The sequence below is a fragment of the Anolis carolinensis genome, unplaced genomic scaffold (genome assembly GCF_035594765.1).
Source record: "Anolis carolinensis isolate JA03-04 unplaced genomic scaffold, rAnoCar3.1.pri scaffold_7, whole genome shotgun sequence".
Classification (NCBI taxonomy): domain Eukaryota; kingdom Metazoa; phylum Chordata; class Lepidosauria; order Squamata; family Dactyloidae; genus Anolis; species Anolis carolinensis.
The window spans coordinates 33,889,676-33,911,119 of NW_026943818.1; the positions used below are offsets into that span (position 1 = coordinate 33,889,676).

General features: G+C 41.1%; 1 protein-coding gene across 3 annotated transcripts in view; it reads right to left on the bottom strand.

Annotated features, from left to right (window-relative positions):
* Positions 1 to 146: 146 nt before the first annotated feature.
* The window catches only part of sbno2 (strawberry notch homolog 2), a 131,104-nt gene continuing 109,806 nt past the window's right edge, over positions 147 to 21,444 (bottom strand). For 2 of the 3 annotated variants that reach the window (XM_062960307.1, XM_062960309.1), the window contains 6 exons: positions 21,159 to 21,253; positions 20,026 to 20,118; positions 18,886 to 19,017; positions 18,716 to 18,792; positions 18,207 to 18,397; positions 147 to 4,845 (listed from right to left, as the gene is read on the bottom strand). In XM_062960307.1, the coding sequence (XP_062816377.1) occupies positions 4,268 to 4,845; positions 18,207 to 18,397; positions 18,716 to 18,792; positions 18,886 to 19,017; positions 20,026 to 20,118; positions 21,159 to 21,253 (1,166 nt within the window). In that variant the 3' untranslated portion in view covers positions 147 to 4,267. The remainder of the gene's footprint in view (positions 4,846 to 18,206; positions 18,398 to 18,715; positions 18,793 to 18,885; positions 19,018 to 20,025; positions 20,119 to 21,158; positions 21,254 to 21,444) is intronic. The other variant, XM_062960308.1, reaches the window with a different exon arrangement.

Below are 21,444 nucleotides of genomic sequence, written 5' to 3' on the forward strand. Positions count from 1 at the left end.
AATTTCATAGCAATCCGCGAAGTAGTTTGGGAGATATGAGGTCCCTAACAAATGGACATCACATTATTATTTTTTTGCCATTTGAAGCATCCCACATACGTTCCACACACACGCGTGCAAAAAAAACCTAGGACGCCCTCACCGTCTCCACTGAGCGGAAATGGCAACAATTTTAATCCTTCGGGTGCAAATAGAAAATCCCGGCATCATTCATTCAAAAGGCACATTTTTTTTTTCCACAAAGAGGAGGGAAAAACAAAAGAAAAGCAAACCCTCCCCCAGGTTCGTTTGGGTATTTTTTTTTACATATATACAATTCCCCACGAATTATAAATATGCATAGAAAAAAATATTATTATTATTATTATTACGATAATTAAGCAGGTTAGAAAGTGCCATTGAGAGAGGGACAGAAGAGGAAAAAGGGGAAGAAGGTGTTTTTTTTTTTTCTCCACCATTTTTTTCTACAAAATACATACACAATCAATAAACAAAAACAGTGTAATAATTTAGTTTAAAAGGTTCGCTGTTAACATAATATAGTAGTATTTTAATTCTCCTGATAAGGCGAAGGGCGAGATCCTGGAGCGGGGATTGTATATAAAGGGAAGAAAGGGAAAAAAGAGAGATTTGATTTTACCCTTCTCAGGTGTGTCAGGTTTATAAGAGTAAGTTTAAAACGCAAGACAGTTCGAATGGAAAAAAGAGAGTTTTGATTTTACCCTTCTAAGGTGTGTCAGGTTTATGAGAGTAGGCTTAAAACGCAACAGTTCGAATGGAAAAAATAGAGGTTTGATTTTACCCCTTTCAGGTGTGTCAGGTTTATGAGAGTAGGCTTAAAACGCACAACAGTTCGAATGGAAAAAAGAGTTTTGATTTTACCCTTCTCAGGTGTGTCAGGTTTATGAGAGTAGGCCTAAAACACACGACAGTTCGAATGGAAAAAAGAGAGTTTTGATTTTACCCTTCTCAGGTGTGTCAGGTTTATGAGAGTAGGCTTAAAACACACAGAAGTTCGAATGGGAAAAAGAGAGAGGTTTGATTTTACCTTTCTCAGAGGTGTCAGGTTTATGAGAGTAGGCTTAAAATGCAACAGTTCGAATGGAAAAAATAGAGGTTTGATTTTACCCTTCTCAGGTATGTCAGGTTTATGAGAGTGGGCTTAAAACGCAAGACAGTTCGAATGGAAAAAAGAGTTTTGATTTTACCCTTCTAAGGTGTGTCAGGTTTATGAGAGTAGGTTTAAAACACACAACAGTTCGAAAAGAAGCAAAGAAGGGTTCCGATCCCATTAAGCAACCATATATTTGGTGAGGACTTCAAAAAGTGCCTCCGAATCCTTTTCCTGAGTATTAGAGGGTCTTTTCTTCTTTGTGGCGTCTGTGAAATCGCACCTATGTGCGAATTTCACAGATCGCTCGAAAAGAAACAGTTACAGGTAAACAACTCATTATTCCGCTCCGTCCTGCTCTTATTCAGGGACTTGGCTAATGGGTCATTCCATGCCAAGTGGTCTAATAATAATAATAATAATAATTGACAAAATCACGATCTGCCAACTGCAAAAGGCCACCCTACTGGGATCTGCACGCATCATCCGACAATACATCACACAGTCCTAGACACTTGGGAAGTACAAGAAAACCGCACTACAAACTAGAGCTGACATTGTTCGACTTTTGATTTTGTGATACGAAATCCAGCATATCTATCTTGTTTGCTGTCATAATAAAATAATAATAATAATAATATAAACTATTTCTAGATCGCCCTCTCTCCCCAGAGGGAATCAGGGCGGTTAACATACATAAAAACGGCAAACATTCAATGCCACAATGTCTTCATTAATATCACATCTCCAATTTTGTTCAAATTTTAGTCAGATGTTAAACCAAGTTTCCCAAAATGTGAAGTCTCAAACTGAAATAGTTGCTGATTTAGACTCCTTATTTGAAGGCCAGTCAGTCAGCATACGCACGACATTTAATGCCATTTTTAGGGTCTAATAAAATTGAAACTAAATGTATAGTTTAGTATAAAAATTGAAATCCTGTACAGTTTTTTTCCTGAAATTAATGACGCAGAAAAGGCTTTTGACAACATAAATTGGGACTTTTTCCTACTAATAATGACAAAATGGGCTAGTAAATTGAAATTCCTGTAGTTTTTTTTCCTGCTGATTCCAATGAAATTAATGAAGCAGAAAAGGCTTTTGACAACATAAATTGGGACTTCTTTCTACTCATAATGACAGAATGGGCTAGTAAATTGAAAATCCTGTACTGTTTTTTTTCCTGCTGATTCCGATGAAATTAATGAAGCAGAAAAGGCTTTTGGCAACATAAATTGGGACTTTTTCCTACTAATAATGACAGAATGGGCTAGTAAATTGAAATCCTGTTCATTTTTTTTTCTATTGATTCCGATGAAATTAATGCCATTTTTAGGGTCTAATAAAATTGAAACTAAATGTATGGTTTAGTATAAAAATTGAAATCCTGTACAGTTTTTTTTCCTGAAATTAATGACACAGAAAAAGCTTTTGACAACATAAATTGGGACTTCTTCCTACTAATAATGACAGAGTGGGCTAGTAAATTGAAAATCCTGTACAGTTTTTTTTCCTGCTGATTCCGATGAAATTAATGATGCAGAAAAGGCTTTTGACAACATAAATTGGGACTGCTAATATTGAAAAAATTGGATATAGGATACCAATTTACGAACGCAATCAAACTTACTTATCAATACCAAGATGCAAGAATTATTAGAAAAAAAATTATGAGGCCATTTTTTTTTCAAAATTAACGAACAAAACAAATGTTCAGATTGCTAGATTGCCGACGGAAGGGAGATTGAGACAGAGAGATGAATAAGTCTCAATTTAACCCTCACAATGACAGAACACAATGGTAGGAACTTTTTTAAATTTTGGCATGGAATGACCCTAACGGGGTGGGAGCAAAATAATGGAAAATATCCTTGGAAAATACAAGCTTGTCTATCTATCTACCTACCAACCTGCCTACTTGCTGTTGTGATCCTGACACTCCTAGGCTCGGAATATGGCATTTGTTGCATTGACGTGCTGATCCCGAATTGGCCGCGAATGCCTCCTCCTAGGCCAGGAATTTTGGGAGCTGGAGTCCAAAACTAGAGGAAAAAATAATAAACAATACACTTGTGTTTTGAGCCACCACAGGGCGGAATTGAGCTCCCGTCCGGAGAAGGAATCTATATATCTAAAAATGTAATGTACGTTTGTAGGAGTGAGTAAACAACAAAACCACTGGACCAAATCACACCAAATTTGGCCACAAAAGACATAGCCATCCCATCTATGTCTTTCAAACAAAAAAACCTGGAAAATAAAGTCCAAATTAGAGAAGGAGGAAGAACTCTTTTTTCCCCACTCAGCCATTTAATGGCGCCCAGGGCCTCTTCCACACTGCCTATAAAATACAGATTATCTGATTTGAACTGGATAATATGGCAATGTTTTCAACCCTGGTTGCTGGTCAGAAGGGTAGGCCCTGCCCCCTTTAGGCCCCGCCCACTTTGTCTCCTAGCAACCGGGGTACAGCCAGGATTCAGGCTTTTGAGGCTGCAAGGCTATTCATTGCTATTCCACCTGGCCAACAAAGCATTCCCATAAGCCACAGCAACGCGTGGCCAGGCACAGCTAGTATATATATATATATATATATATATATATATATATATATAAAAGAGTGATGGAATCCTGGCGACCGCCAAAACAACAAAACTAAACACCCCACAACCTCGAAAATTGACAACACAACCCATCATCCACGCCTCTGGGTTGATACAACAAAAAGAAAAGAAAAATAAAGTCCTAATTAGAGGGAGAGGAATAATGGTTTTTATCCAATTGCTGCCAGTTAGAAGGCTAAGCTCCGCCCACTTGGTCTCCTAGCAACCCACTCACCCAGGGGACAGGCAGAGTTAGGCCTCACTTAGGCCTCTTCCACACTGCCTATAAAATACAGATTATCAGATTTTAACTGGATTAGATGGCAGTGTAGACTTTCCAACTCAGTAGTTTGCATAAGGTGCCACCCCACGTCGCCCCCGTTCCTGGACCTCTATTCCGAGACGTACGTCAATAGGTATAGATATAAAAAATTTAGTAACAGGTGACTGTATAATATATATATATAAATAAACTTTGCTTCTGCGTTCGTCCCTGTCCCTTGAGTGGTCCGAGCGGTACAAAAAAACAAACACACCCCGAAGAGGCCAAGACTCAGCTGTCCTCGTCGAAGAAGCCCGAGAAGGGGCCGCTGAACTGGATGACGCTCTGGCGCTCCGGGGCGGCCGAGGCGCTATTGTCCTCCAGGCCCACGTTGAGGGAGTTCAACATCTCCTCCAAGACCTCCTTGTAGTTGATGTCCTGGCTGGGCAACGAGAAGCCGTTGGGGAGCGGAGGGGCCCCGGCGGGCAAGTGTTCGTGCGGGGACGGGGCGACGCTGTAAGGAGCGGGGAAGGCGTAATGCGGCGGAGGGTGAGGCTGCGGGGAAGCGGCGGACCACAAGTCGGGGATGCCGTTCCCGCCACCGCCACCGCCGTCGTCGCTGGAGGGGCTGTAGGTCAGGTCCAAGATCTCGTCCTGCTGTGAGGGCAAGAATGCGGCAGACTGGCTGAGGTCCAGCGGCTGAAGGAGCGGGTACGGCATATTCGGACGAGCCACCGCCGTCGATGCCGCCGCTGCTACCGTAGTTGCCGCCGCCTGCAACGCTTGCCTTTGCTTCTGCTTCACGTTCTCGTCCATCTGCTTCAGCTCCTTCAGCACCTGCTGGACGCAAGACTCCGGGATTTTGATCCCTGTGGGAGGCAGAGAAAAAAGAGCGGTCAGTGGAATTCTGGGAACACGCCATTCCCAATGTTGGGAATCATCCTGGACTACTCAAGTCTAGATGTAGTTAGATAGATGATAGTTAGATTGAGGGAATCCTTTCCCTGTTTCCAAAGCTTTACAGATTAAAATCAACACTGAGTAATTGGATCAAAGCTGACCAAGCAGGCTTTCTACCTGGAAGGCAAATTAAAGATAATTTAATTTATCTTTAATTTAATTTATCACATGCCCTGCCCACCTAGCAGGTTGAGGAGATAAATAGGTACCACTGTAAGCAGGAAAGTAATAAAAGGACATGCCTTGCTCACCTAGCAGGTTGAGTAGATAAATAGGTACTGCTTTAAGTGGAGAAGTAATAAACAGACATGCCCTGCCCACCTAGCAGGTTGAGTAGATAAATAGGTACTGCTTTAAGCGGGAAAGTAATAAAAGCACATGCCCTGCCCACCTAGCTAGTTGAGTAGATAAATAGGTACTGCTTTAAGTGGGAAAGTAATAAAAGGACATGCCCTGCCCACCTAGCAGGTTGAGTAGATAAATAGGTACTGCTTTAAGCGGGAAAGTAATAAAAGGACATGCCCTGCCCACCTAGCAGGTTGAGTAGATAAATAGGTACTGCTTTAAGTGGGAAAGTAATAAAAGGACATGCCCTGCCCACCTAGCAGGTTGAGTAGATAAATAGGTACTGCTTTAAGCGGGAAAGTAATAAAAGGACATGCCCTGCCCACCTAGCAGGTTGAGTAGATAAATAGGTACTGCTTTAAGTGGGAAAGTAATAAAAGGACATGCCCTGCCCACCTAGCAGGTTGAGTAGATAAATAGGTACTGCTTTAAGCGGGAAAATAATAAAAGGACATGCCCTGCCCACCTAGCAGGTTGAGTAGATAAATAGGTACTGCTTTAAGCGGGAAAGTAATAAAAGGACATGCCCTGCCCACCTAGCAGGTTGAGTAGATAAATAGGTACTGCTTTAAGTGGGAAAGTAATAAAAGGACATGCCCTGCCCACCTAGCAGGTTGAGTAGATAAATAGGTACTGCTTTCTACCTGGAAGGCAAATTAAAGATAACACAAGAATAATCTTGAATATAATTGAACATATTCAAAACGCAAAACTCAAAAAGGGGGCACTTTTATTATTGGATGCTGAAAAGGCCTTTGACCGACTAAACTGGAATTTCATCATTGAACTATGAAAGAACCTAAGATATGGGGGCAAATTCATTAATGGAATACAAGCCATATACACAGATCAAAGAGCCAAAATTAAAATTAATGGAGATATGACTGAAATGTTTCCAATACAGAGAGGTGTGAGACAGGGATGCCCCCTCTCACCCTTACTATTCATACTCGCAATAGAAATCCTAGCAAGAAAACTACGTCAAGATGATGACCTGATTGGTATAAAAGTGAAAAACCAACAATATAAAATAAAGTTATTTGCAGATGACATTATTTTAATGTCAGAAGATCCCAAAATGATATGCCTGGTCAATCAATTTGGATCAGTTGCAGGTCTTTCAATCAATCTACGCAAAACAAAAATATTAGCGACAACGTTAAGCAATAAAGAAAAAGAAGAATTAAGTCAAGAAACAGGAATTGAAATAGCTCTCCAAGCAAAATATTTAGGAATAAACATAACAATGAATAACAAAGATCTGTATAAAAATAATTATGAAAAAAACCTGGAATAAAATAAAAAATGATCTGAAAAAAATGGATGAATCTGGATCTCTCTCTCCTAGGACGGAGAGCTATAATAAAAATGAATATCTTACCTAGACTATGCTTCTTGTTCCAGAACATTCCAATTGACATCAAGGAAAAAGAATTTACGAATTGGGAATCATCCTGGACTACTCAAGTCTAAATGTAGTTAGATTGATGATATTAGATCAGGGGTCCCCAAACTAAGGCCCGGGGGCCGGATGCGGTCATTTACCTGGCCCCCGCCCTCATTTATCTATATACATAAAATGATAAAGTTGTTTGCGCAGTGACTATAACAACAAAACTAAACATCCCAGAAATACGAAATTTGGCAACACAATGCAAAAGGCTTGCCTCCCGGTTACAACAACACAACCACACCACAAAACGACAATCCGGACCCACAAAACTCACAACAACGCATCATGCGATAACAACACAACTAAACGCCCCAGAAATACAAAACTTGGCAACACAATGCAAAAGCCTTGCCTCCCAGTTGTAACAACACAACCACACCACAAAACCACACAGGACCCACAAAACTCACAACAACGCATCGTGACTATAACAACACAACTAAACGCCCCAGAAATACGAAACTTGGCAACACAATGCAAAAGCCTTCCCTCCAGGTTGTAACAACACAACCACACCACAAAACCACAATCCGGACCCATAAAACTCACAACAACGCATCGTGACTATAACAACACAACTAAACGCCCCAGAAATACGAAACTTGGCACACAACTAAACACCCCAGAAATATAAAACTTGACAACACAACGCAAAAGCCTTGCCTCCTGGTTGTAACAACACAACCACACCACAAAACCACAATCCGGACCCACAAAATTCACAACAATGCATCTTGACTATAACAACACAACTAAATGCCCCAGAAATACGAAACTTGGTGCACAACTAAACGCCCCAGAAATACAAAACTTGACAACACAACACAAAAGCCTTTTCTCCCGGTTGTAACAACACAACTACACCACAAAACCACAATCCAGACCCACAAAACTCACAACAACGCATTGTGACTATAACAAATACCAAATTTGACAACACAACTCATCCACCTCCCCAATCCCTACATTCACACTTGGCCTCAAAAAAAACAATTACAATAATAACAATAACAACAACAACAACAATAAGAATCAACACCATCACAGGCAAGAAACAGCCAGGCACTGAGGCTGAGAGGCCAGTCAGTGCTACACTGGGCCTCCAAAAAACAATACAGTAGCATCTAACTTATCCAACCTTCAAGACCACAACAACAACAATAATAATAAACACCTACACAGGCAAAACAAAAAAAGGACTATTGTACCACAATAAAAATATAAACCGCACTCAGCAGAATCAGACATTACAACTAACAACAAACCAAAGACAACAGGGATCTCAAGCAATTATCAATCAACACAAAAATTGAAGAAGGTAACAGACTTCAAATACTACGACTAATGTGAGTATAAAGAAGGTCACAGCATAAATACAACCTAATGTAGGCTGACCAACACCACCAGACTCAGACACAGCAACGCGTGGCCGGGCACAGCTAGTAATATAATATTTTTATATCAGTTTTAATAATATAATATATTGTATATACATATGGGGAACCCCGGTGGCGAAGTGTGTGAAAGCACTGAGCTGCTGAACTTGCAGACCAAAAGGTCCTGGGTTCAAATCTCGGGAGCGGAGTGAGCGCCCGCTGCTGCTCCAGCTTCTGCCAACCTAGCAGTTCGAAAACATGCCAATGTGAGTAGATCAATAGGTACCGCTCCGGCGGGAAGGTAACGGTGCTCCATGCAGTCATGCTGGCCACATGACCTTGGAGGTGTCTATGGACAACGCCGGCTCTTTGGCTTAGAAATGGAGATGAGCACCAGCCCCCAGAGTCAGACATGACTGGACTTAACGTCAGGGGAAAACCTTTACCTTTTACTATGTACATATGATATTGATAATAATATTATCATTTTATACAATATAATATTAATAATACAGTAGAGTCTCACTAATCCAAGCCTCGCTTATCCAAGCCTCTGGATAATCCAAGCCATTTTTGTAGTCAGTGTTTCCAATATATCGTGATATTTTGGTGCTAAATTCATAAATACAGTAATTACAACATAACATTACTGAGTATTGAACTACTTTTTCTGTCAAATTTGTTATATAACATGAAGTTTTTGTGCTTAATTTGTAAAATCATAACCTAATTTGATGTTTAATAGGCTTTTCCTTGATCAGTCCTTATAATCCAAGATATTCGCTTATCCAAGCTTCTGCCGGCCCGTTTAGCTTGGATTAGTGAGACTCTACTGTAATACCATATAATAATATTAATTATATGTTATATATCTATATATATAAAAGAGTGATGGCATCACGGCAGCGGACAAAACAACAAAAGTAAACACCCCACAACCTCGAAAATTGACATCACAACCCCTCATCCATGCCTCTAGGTTGATACAACAAAAAGAAAAGAAAAATAAATTCCTAATTAGAGGGAGAGGAATAATTGTTTTTATCCAATTGCTGCCAGTTAGAAGGCTAAGCTCCGCCCACTTGGTCTCCTAGGTCAACCCACTCAGCCCAGTGTTAATAAAATAATGATAAAAAAATAAATACAAATAATACAATAAAAAATTATAAAAAACACTAAAATAATTAATACAATAAAATACTATAACAAAATGACTAAAAATAATACAACAAAATAATAAAATATAATAAATAAAAAAGATAAGTGACAATAAAATTAATTTTAAATTAATTTTAAAAAATACAAATAACGTCAAATAAAAATTCCACAACAAGTTTTAACCGATACCACCACCACTTTGCCACAGCAACGCGTGGCCGGGCACAGCTAGTTACTTATAATATTACAGTACAGTGGTATAGTTCAATATCTATATATATAAAAGAGTGATGGCATCATGGCACCAGACAAAACAACAAAACTACAGGCTCCCCAACCTTGACATTTGACAATACAACCCATCATCCATGGCTCTAGGTTGATACAACAAAAAGAAATGAAAAATAAAGTCCTAATTACAGGGAGAGGAATAATTGTTTTTATCCAATTGCTGCCAGTTACAAGGCTAAGTTCTGCCCACTTGGTCTCCTAGCAACCTACTCAGCCCAGGGGACAGGCACAAGAGTTTGGAGAGACCCCTAAGGGACATCCAGCCCAACGCTTTCTACTATGCAGCAGGACACAATCCAAGCATTCACAACACATGGACAACGTATAAATACTATACAATACTACACAGGGACATAGACCCCCTCTATCCTCACCACTTTCACAGTACACAAACAACCAAATGCATACTAAACATAAAGACAACCATACAACAGACATTCAATACCACCACTACCTCAGCAAGTTCTCACCAACACCACCAGACAACGCCACAGCAACGCGTGGCCGGGCACAGCTAGTAGTAATATATAATGCTAATATTGTGCTATGCTAATAATATAATATATTGTATGTACATACAGCTGCTCTGAGTCCCCTTTGGGGTGAGAAGGGTGGGATATAAATGTAGTAAATAAATGTAGTAAATTAATAAATAAATAATTTTGGACTTAGGCTCGCCCAAAGTCTGAAATGACTTTATTTATTTCGTGTCAAAAGCATTGTACATTTCAAATAATGGAAATAAAAATAAAATTTAAAAAAAGAAAGAAAAAGAAATCACAAGCAACTAAATAGTTTTGGACCCAAAGCGGGCAACAGCAACCGCAACCGCATTGTCTGTAGCATTGGATGAAATGACTTGAAGACACAACAACAACAACAATCCCAATTAACCTGACTATCTCATTGGCCAGAAGCAGGCCCATACTTCCTATTGAAATCCTGATAGGTTTATGTTGGTTACAATTGTTTTCATTTTTAAATAGTGTATTGTTCTTTCATTGTTATTGTTGTTGTTTTGCACTACAAATAAGGAATTTGTTCATTTTTTTTTCCAAATGATAATTCGGCCCCTCCACAGTCTGAAGCCCTCTGCTTTAAAAGTTTGAGGACCCCTGTATTAGATTGAGGGAATCCTTTCCCTGTTTCCAAAGCTTTACTTTGTTTCACTCTATCCTGTGTACGTCACATCCCTTACTTTGAACTTAGTCGAAATGTGAATCTCCAGGAACACTAACTTCTCATTGGTCAGAATGTTTTATGGCCCAATAAACTGGACCATGAGGTTCACTCTCTTCTCCCTTTGTTCTTCTAGCTAACAAGAAGCATCTCTCCTGGCAAGATGTGACGATTTAGATGTTTGTTATTTTCCCTTAGAAACCAGTCTAGAGTAGACTAGACAGCTCCCAAGCCTTTCTATCTACAATGGAGTTCGTTTTACCTGAATAAATATTTTTTGAACTTTTACTGAGACTCTGCAGTCCATTGCTGGACCGGATGGCCTTTGGGGTCCCTTCCAAATAAAATATCATGCTTGGCTGAAATAGTAATATCAAAAAATTATATATCTATACTAGCTGTGCCCGGCCACGCGTTGCTGTGGCGAAACATGGTGGTTTGGGAAATAAAGTATTGAGGAATTGGTGGTAGTTAAGGTCAAGGGTAAAGGTTTTCCCCTGACATTAAGTCCAGTCGTGTCTGACTCTGGAGGTTGGTGCTCATCTCCATTTCTAAGCCGAAGAGCCGGCGTTGTCCGTAGACTCCTCCAAAGTCATGTGGGATGACTGCATGGAGCGGCGTTACCTTCCCGCCGGAGCAGTACTTATTGATGCACTCACATTTGCATGTTTCCGAACTTCTGGGTTGGCAGAAGCTGGGGCTAACAGTGGGGGCTCTCTCCGCTCCACCAATTCAAACCTGTGGCCTTTCGGTCCAGAAGTTCAGTAGCTCAGCGCTTTAACACGCTGTGCCATCAGGGGATATTATTTCCTAAAGGTTGTGAATATACAATATTTCTGATTGGTTTTTTTTGTTTGTTGGAGGCAAGTATGAATGCTGCAATTAGGAAAAATGATTAGGATGTAATGGCCTTGCAGCTTTAAAGCCTGGCTGTTTCCTCCCTAAGTGATTTTTTTCTTGGGAGGTGTTAGCTGGCCCTGATTGTTTCCTGTTTGGAATTCCCTTGTTTTCAGAGTGGTATTGTTTGCGATATTTTATGTGCTTCTACTGTCTGTGGCCCTGAGAAAATAGAGGATTTTCCAGACTTTGATGATGGGAATACTTGGTTGGGAGGTGTTAGCTGGCCCTGATTGTTTCCTGTGTGGAATTCCCCTGTTTATTTACTGTCCTGGTTTTAGAGATTATATTGTTCTGCATTATTCTATCCCAGTAATTATTTCATATTAAAGAAGAATCTCACTTATCCAACATTCGCTTATACAATGTTCTGGATTATCCAACGCAGTCTGCCTTTTCATAATCAATGTTTTTGTAGTCTGTGTTTTAAATTCATTGTGATATTTTAGTGGTAAATTTGTAAATACAGTACAGTAGAGTCTCACTTATCCAACATAAACGGGCCGGCAGAACGTTGGATAAGCGAATATGTTGGATAATGAGGAATTAAGGATAACCCTATTAAACATCAAATTAAGTTATGATTTTACAAATTAAGCACCAAAACATCATGTTAGACAACAAATTTGTCAGAAAAAGTAGTTCAGTACACAGTAATGCTATGTAGTAATTACTGTATTTATGAATTTAGCACCAAAATATCACGATATATTGAAAGCATTGACTACAAAAATGTGTTGGATAATCCAGAACGTTGGATAAGTGAGACTCTACTGTAAATACTACATAGCATTACTGCGCATGGAACTACTTTTTCTGTCAAATTTGTTGTATAATATGATGTTTTGGTGCTTAATTTGTATAACGATTACCTAATTTGATGTTTAATTGGCTTTTCCTGAATCCCTTCTTATTATCCAACATATTCACTTATCCTGCCGGCCTGTTTACGTTGGATAAGTGAGACTCTACTGTATATTTCTAATCTTATATTATCTGCTCTGAACTGGATTATATGAGGCTCCTATTTCACAGCTGTATAAAATGCACACTGAAGTGGATTATATGGTAGTGTGGAGTCAAGATAATCCAGTGCAAAGCAGATAATATAAGATTATAAATGGGTTATATAGCTGTGTTGAAGGGCCTTGAGTCTACACTGCCATATAATCCAGTGCAAATTAGATAATCTGTGGAAGAAGCCTAAGTAAGGCCTAAATCTGCCTGTCCCCGAACTGAAACCTGGCTGTCCCTTGGTTGCTAGGCAACGAAGTGGGCAGAGATTAGCCCTCTAAACTGGTAGCAATTGGATAAAAAAAAAATTATTGCTCTCCGTCTAATTAGGACTTTGTTTTTCGTTTCTTTTTGTTGTATCAACCTTGAGGCGTGGATGATGGGTTGTGTTGTCAAATTTTGAGGTTGGGGGGCCTGTACTTTTGTTGTTTTGTGAATTGCCGTGATGCCATCACTCTTTTATATATATAGACTAGCTGTGCCCGGCCACGCGTTGCTGTGGCGAAGTCTGGTGTTCTGGGAAATAAAGTCTTGAGGAATTGGTGGTAGTTAAGGTCAAGGGTAAAGGTTTTCCCCAGACATTAAGTCCAGTCGTGTCTGACTCTGGGGGTTGGTGCTCATCTCCATTTCTAAGCCGAAGAGCCGGCGTTGTCCGTAGACTCCTCCAAGGTCATGTGGGATGACTGCATGGAGCGGCGTTACCTTCCCGCCGGAGCAGTACCTATTGATGCACTCACATTTGCATGTTTTTGAACTTCTGGGTTGGCAAAAGCTGGGGCTAACAGTGGGGGCTCTCTCCGCTCCCCCAATTCAAACCTGCGGCCTTTTAGTCCAGAAGTTCAGCAGCTCAGCGCTTTAACACGCTGCGCCATCAGGGGATATTATTTCCTAAAGGTTGTGAATATACAATATTTCTGATTGTTTTTTTTTTTTGTCTGTTGGAGGCAAGTATGAATGCTGCAATTAGGAAAAATGATTAGTATGTAATGGCCTTGCAGCTTTAAAGCCTGGCTGTTTCCTCCCTGAGTGAATTTTTTGTTGGGAGGTGTTAGCTGGCCCTGATTGTTTCCTGTCTGGAATTCCCTTGTTTTCAGAGTGGTGTTGTTTGCGATATTTTATGTGCTTCTACTGTCTGTGGCCCTGAGAAAACAGGATTTGCCTGATTTTGATGATGGGAATACTTTGTTGGGAGGTGTTAGCTGGCCCTGATTGCTTCCTGTGTGGAATTCCCCTGTTTATTTACTGTCCTGGTTTTAGAGATTATATTGTTCTGCATTATTCTATCCCAGTAATTATTTCATATTAAAGAAGAATCTCACTTATCCAACATTCACTTATACAATGTTCTGGATTATCCAACGCAGTCTGCCTTTTCATAATCAATGTTTTTGTAGTCAGTGTTTTAAATTCATTGTGATATTTTAGTAGTAAATTTGTAAATACAGTACAGTAGAGTCTCACTTATCCAACATAAACGGGCTGGCAGAACGTTGGATAAGCGAATATGTTGGATAATAAGGAGGAATTAAGGATAACCCTATTAAACATCAAATTAGGTTATGATTTTATAAATGAAGCACCAAAACATCATGTTAGACAACAAATTTGTCAGAAAAAGTAGTTCAATACACAGTAATGCTATATAGTAATTACTGTATTTATGAATTTAGCACCAAAATATCATATTTTGAAAGCATTGACTACAAAAATGCGTTGGATAATCCAGAATGTTGGATAAGCGAGTGTTGGATAAGTGAGACTCTACTGTAATTACTACATAGCATTACTGCGCATGAAACTACTTTTTCTGTCAAATTTATTGTATAATATGATGTTTTGGTGCTTAATTTGTATAACGATTACCTAATTTGATGTTTAATTGGCTTTTCCTGAATCCCTTCTTATTATCCAACATATTCACTTATCCTGCTGCCCTGTTTACGTTGGATAAGTGAGACTCTACTGTATATTTCTAATCTTATATTTTCTGCTTAGAACTGGATTATATGAGGCCCCTTCTTCACAGCTGTATAAAATGCACACTGAAGTGGATTATATGGCAGTGTGGAGTCAAGATAATCCAGTTCAAAGCAGATAATATAAGATTATAAATGGGTTATATAGCTGTGTGGAAGGGCCTTGAGTCTACACTGCCATATAATCCAGTGCAAATTAGATAATCTGTGGAAGAGACCTAAGTGAGGCCTAAATCTGCCTGTCCCCTAACTGAAATCTGGCTGTCCCTTCGTTGCTAGGCAACCAAGTGGGCAGAGATTAGCCCTCTAAACTGGCAGCAATTGGATAAAAAAAATTATTGCTCTCCCTCTAATTAGGACTTTGTTTTTCTTTTCTTTTTGTTGTATCAACCTACAGGCGTGGATGATGGGTTGTGTTGTCAAATTTTGAGGTTGGGGGCCCTGTACTTTTGTTGTTTTGTGAGTCGCCGTGATGCCATCACTCTTTTATATATATAGATATATAATAAAAGTGAAATCGGAGTATGTATCAGCGTTTTGATTGGCCTGGCGGAATATGTGCTCGCGTTTTGATTGGCCGCCACTATCCCAGGCCACTGAGACCAACAGGAATGACGGATCTGCACCAAACTTGGCCCACTTCATCCCCACGATGCACTTTATGACCTGCTGCCATTTGGGGGAGGATGGACCACAGATGATGGGATTTGCAGTACTTTCAAACACTTGAACTCCCACAGACGACTGCAATGCCCACCAATGATAGAAATGGACCAAACTTGGCACACACAACTCCTGTCGACCCCTTTACGTCCTGATGTATATTGGGGCAGGATGGACCAAGGATGATGGGATTTGCAGTACCTTCCCTCACTTCTTGAGACCACAGCAACTGCCACAAATCACACAACTGAACCAATCCAGGCACACAGATCCCAAATGACACACTTCACATGCTGCAGCAGTTTGACGGAGGGCGGACCAAGGATGATGGGATTTGCAGTACATTCATCCAATTCACCTCCCACAAACCACTGTGATGCCCATGAATGACAAAACTGGATCAAACTTGACACGCAGGTGCAGGGTAGCCCACTTTACATCCTGGTGCAGTTTGGGGGAAGAGGGACTGTGGATGAGGGGACTTGCACTATCTTCACTCACTTCCTGGGACTACTGTGACCCCCACCAATGACTGATCAAGACCAAACTTGGCACATAGAGCCACCATGGCCCACTCTACATCTTGGTGAGATTTGAAAGAGCTTGGACCTTGGATGATGGGACTTGTAGTATATTCATTCACTTCCCGAGACCACTGTCACCCCATCAATGTCTCATCAAGACCAAACTTCAAACAAACAACACCCATGACTCACTCTACACCCAGGTGCAGTTTGGAGGACGATGGACCATGGACGATGGGACTTCCAATACCTTCACTCACTTCCTGAGAGCACCGCGACCCACACAAATGACTGATCAAGACCAAACATGCTACATGGAGCCCCCATGACCTACTCTACATACTGGCTCTGTTTGGAGGGGGGTGGACACTGGACGATGGGACTTGCATATGGGAGTTGGAGCTCACCCGCACCCACTGAACCCAGCTGACATTGGATATAGGCTACACTTGGAACACAGGCAAACAAGGCCTTTCTCAAATGACCCAGGCATCGCCGGGTCTCCAAGCTAGTATGTATGTGTGTGTGTGTGTGTGTGTGTGTGTATATATATATATATATGTTCCAACCATTTCTGCCTTAAAGTAAACAGTGAAACTACACACCCAAAACCCACGAAACTTGGCCACAAAAGACATGGTCATCCCCGCTGTGTTTAGACATCCAAAAAATCAGGAAAATTAAAGTCCTAATTAGAGGGAGAGGAATAATTGTTCCCCCCCCCCCCCCATTGCTGCCAGTTAGAAGGCCCACTTTGTCTCCTAGCAAACCACTCAGCCATTTAATGGCGCCCAGGGCCATTTCAATCAGGCCTCTTCCACACTGCCTATAACAGGGGTCCTCAAACTTTTTAAGCAGAGGGCCGGTCCACAATCCTTCAGACTGTTGAGGGGCCGAATTATCATTTGGAAAAAAAAATACGAACAAATTCCTATGCACACTGCACATGTCTTATTTGTAGTGCAAAACAGCAACAACAACAATGAAAGAACAATACAATATTTTAAAATGAAAACAATCGTAACCAACATACATCTATCAGGATTTCAATGGGAAGTGTGGGCCTGCTTCTGGCCAATGAGATAGTCAAGTTAATTAGGGTTGTTGTTGTTGTGTGGCTTCAAGTCATTTCAGACTTTGGCCGAGCCTAAGTCTAAAATTAATTCTTTATTTACTGCATTTATTTACTACATTTATATCCCACCCTTCTCACCCCGAAGGGACTCAGAGCAGCTGTATGTACATACAATCTATATCTATATATATAAAATGATAAAGTTGTTTGCGCAGTGACTATAACAACAAAACTAAACATCCCAGAAATACGAAATTTGGCAACACAATACAAAAGGCTTGCCTCCAGGTTACAACAACACAACCACACCACAAAACCACAATCCAGACCCACAAAACTCACAACAACGCATCATGCAATAACAACACAGCTAAACGCCTCAGAAATACAAAACTTGGCAACACAATGCAAAAGCCTTGCCTCCCAGTTGTAACAACACAACCACACCACAAAACCATACAGGATCTACAAAACTCACAACAACGCATCGTGACTATAACAACACAACTAAACGCCCCAGAAATACGAAACTTGGCAACACAACGCAAAAGCCTTCCCTCCAGGTTGTAACAACACAACCACACCACAAAACCACAATCCGGAACAATAAAACTCACAACAACGCATCGTGACTATAACAACACAACTAAACGCCCCAGAAATATGAAACTTGGCACACAACTAAATGCCCCAGAAATATAAAACTTGACAACACAATGCAAAAGCCTTGACTCCCGGTTGTAACAACACAACCACACCACAAAACCACAATCCGGACCCACAAAACTCACAACAATGCATCGTGACTATAACAACACAACTAAACGCCCCAGAAATACGAAACTTGGCACACAACTAAACACCCCAGAAATACAAAACTTGACAACACAACACAAAAGCTTTTTCTCCCGGTTGTAACAACACAACTACACCACAAAACCACAATCCGGACCCACAAAACTCACAACAACGCATCGTGACTATAACACAACTAAACGCCCCACAAATACAAAAATTGACAACACAACGCAAAAGCCTTGCCTCCCAGTTGTAAGAACATAACCACAACACAAAACCACAATCCGGACCCACAAAACTCACAACAACGCATCATGACTATAACAACACAACTAAACGCCCCAGAAATACGAAACTTGGCAACACAACACAAAAGCATTCCCTCCCGATTGTAACAACACAACCACACCACAAAACCACAATCCGGACCCACAAAACTCACAACAGTGCATCGTGACTATAACAACACAACTAAACGCCCCAGAAATATAAAACTTGGCAACACAACACAAAACACTCACCGACTTGCTTCTTCTTCTCTTTGGTCTTGAGGCGGACGATCTGCAGGTAGTTGGTGTTGGTGATGTCGGCGATGACGCTGGCGATCTTGCTCCAGACCCGGAGCAGCGCCCCGCACAGCATGTAGTAATGGAGCAGGCGGGCGCCCTGCAGGCACTCCTTCCCGTCTTGCACCGTCTTGCAGTGCCCGGTCCTTTGGAGGAGAAAGAAACGGGATTCGCAAGATGTAATGGCACACAGGTTACTCAGTTGTTAGGCTGAAAGACCATGTCTTTGAACCGCCAAGGGCAAAGACAGGCCACTAGTCAAGAAGAGCATGGCCTTGTTAGAAGTCGACTGTTTGAAAACGTGATATTCAAGCATCCATGTAATGGCACACAGGTTACTCAGTTGTTAAACTGAAGGACCATGTCTTTGAACTGCCAAGGCCGCTACAAAAATATATTTGGTTAACAGAGCTGAAATTGTAATTTGCCAATAATAATAATAATTTAAAAAATATTCGACTTACCACACGGCATGGTTGCAGAACTGCAGGGAAAAGGCGTAGCTGCTCTCCCAGTGTTCTTTGGCATCTTCCGGCGACACCTGAAAGACAGAAGGACGGTGGTCAAGGGCCATGTCCCCTCCGCTTTCTGCCTCCTGAGGACTTACGGGGAGTGAGGTGAGCCCTTTCTGTACCTTTTGGTATTTCCTGAGAAGGCTTTCCAGGCTCTCCGGATGGCTGTGCTTCCTGATGTTGGGCTTGTAGAGGGTGAAATTCTTTCCGCGGTTCTGCTCGGCCAGGAGGCAGGTGTACGTGTTGCCCCGGACCTGCAGGGTAAAGCAGAAAGGCGAGTAGATAAATAGGTACTGCTTAAGCGGGAAAGTAATTAAAGCACATGCCCTGCCCACCTAGCAGGTTGAGGAGATAAATAGGTACCACTGTAAGCAGGAAAGTAATAAAAGGACATGCCTTGCTCACCTAGCAGGTTGAGTAGATAAATAGGTACTGCTTTAAGTGGAGAAGTAATAAACAGACATGCCCTGCCCACCTAGCTAGTTGAGTAGATAAATAGGTACTGCTTTAAGCGGGAAAGTAATAAAAGCACATGCCCTGCCCACCTAGCTAGTTGAGTAGATAAATAGGTACTGCTTTAAGTGGGAAAGTAATAAAAGGACATGCCCTGCCCACCTAGCAGGTTGAGTAGATAAATAGTTACTGCTTTAAGTGGAGAAGTAATAAAAGGACATGCCCTGCCCACCTAGCTAGTTGAGTAGATAAATAGGTACTGCTTTAAGCGGGAAAATAATAAAAGGATATGCCCTGCCCACCTAGCAGGTTGAGTAGATAAATAGGTACTGCTTTAAGTGGAGAAGTAATAAAAGGACATGCCCTGCCCACCTAGCAGGTTGAAAGTGGAAATGTGAGTAGATAAATAGGTGCCGCTGTAAGCAAAGAAGTAATAAAAGGACACCCTGGCCACCTACCAGGCTGACAGCAGAAATGCGAGTAGATAAATAGGTACTGCTTTAAGCAAAAAAGTAATAAAAGGACATGTCCTGCCCACCTAGCAGGTTGAAAGCAGAAATGTGAGTAGATAAATAGGTACCGCTTTAAGCAGGGAAGTAATAAAAAGATGTCCTGCTCACCTAGCAGGTAGAAAGTGGAAATGCGAGTATATAAATAGGTACCGCTTTAAGTGGGGAGGTAATAAAAGTCACCCATAAGGACATGCTGGTCAGTCCATTCAGGACTCAGAATATAAATAAAGTATTATATTATTATTATTATTATTATTATTATTATTATTATTATTATTTAAGGAGGGCGTGGCTTACCTTATGGGAGAGGTAGAAGCCGTCATGGAGGCCGGTCAGTTGGAGCGACTTCTCGTAGGCTTCTTCCCACTTCATGCCTCTGTCCACGCTGATCTGCAAAAACAACCACAGAGACGTGCAGGGAGGTCATGGCGTGCCACGTGACGCCCAGAAACACCTTTCGCCTGCGTAGTAGGGATGGGCAAATCTTCGGAATAAGTCGTTTATCGTAATAAATTCGTTATTCGAAATAGATCCGAAGGGGTTTCCGAGACAGTTTGGCGCTTCGGAACTAACCTTCCAATGGGACATTGTCCACCAATTTAACAAAGTTTCAGCCACAAAAAACAAAGTTTCCGAAGTAGAACAATGACTTTCAAAGTAAAGACAACCCAATGAAACAGGAAATAAGACTTTCAAACCAGGAACAGATTTCTTCAATTATTAAAAAATGGTTTATTATCTAAGCTATGAAAATTCGCCAAAAATCAGGGGGTAAGGGAAACGATCTGAAATTTGGTGAGCTAACAGTGGTAAACGTGTTCTACCACTTTAGCAAATTTCATTACGATAGCTCAAAAAATGAGGGAGAGAGAGGCCCCTTAATTTTCCCCATTGACGATGTTTTCCTTTATGCGCATGCGCACCCACCGTTAACGAAGTACATGCGAAGTTTCGGAAGTTTCGGAAAGTTTTGAATTTTTTTTTGCTTCAAAATTCGGAAATGACTTTAGAAACGAAGAGCCAGCACCCCATATTTTGAAGTGAGCATTGAACCATTTTTTTCATGGATCACACACGCCTACTGTGTAATAATAATAATAATAATAATAATAATAACAATAATAATAATAATAATAATGTAATAATAATGTATGTCTCTTTTGATAAATACAGAGCTGGATATTGCTCTCCTTCCTTCATACTGACTCCCAGTCCTTGTTTGGTGAAATCAGAGAAGTGTCTTGGCTTCTCCCACCCTGGACATCATTCCACAGAGGATGCATGCCATAGATGTGGGCCAAACGTCAGGAGAGAGTGCTGCCGGAATATGACCACACAGCTTAAAAAACTCTCAGCAACCCCGTAATTCTGGCCATGAAAGCCTTCGACAACCCATGTCAAGGATGCAGCTCCTTGACGGGCCACCTTACCTTGTAAAAGACCACCTGTCCGTCTTGAGGGTGTCCCGGAGTCAGAAACACCTCTTTGCTCTCTTCGTAGATCTCGTCGACGCCGGGAGCAAGATCTGGAGAAGGCGGGAGACAAGCAAGGTGAGCGGGGACGACGGGAGGAAGAAAATAACGTGTCTGGGGGCCCGGAGGAGCGTAACTGTTTGTAGAGTCTGGATGGCCATCTGTCGGGAGGGTTTGAATTGTGCCTTTACTGCCTGACACAATGGAGGGCATTTGGGGTCTTTTCCAATTATTCTATAGCCCT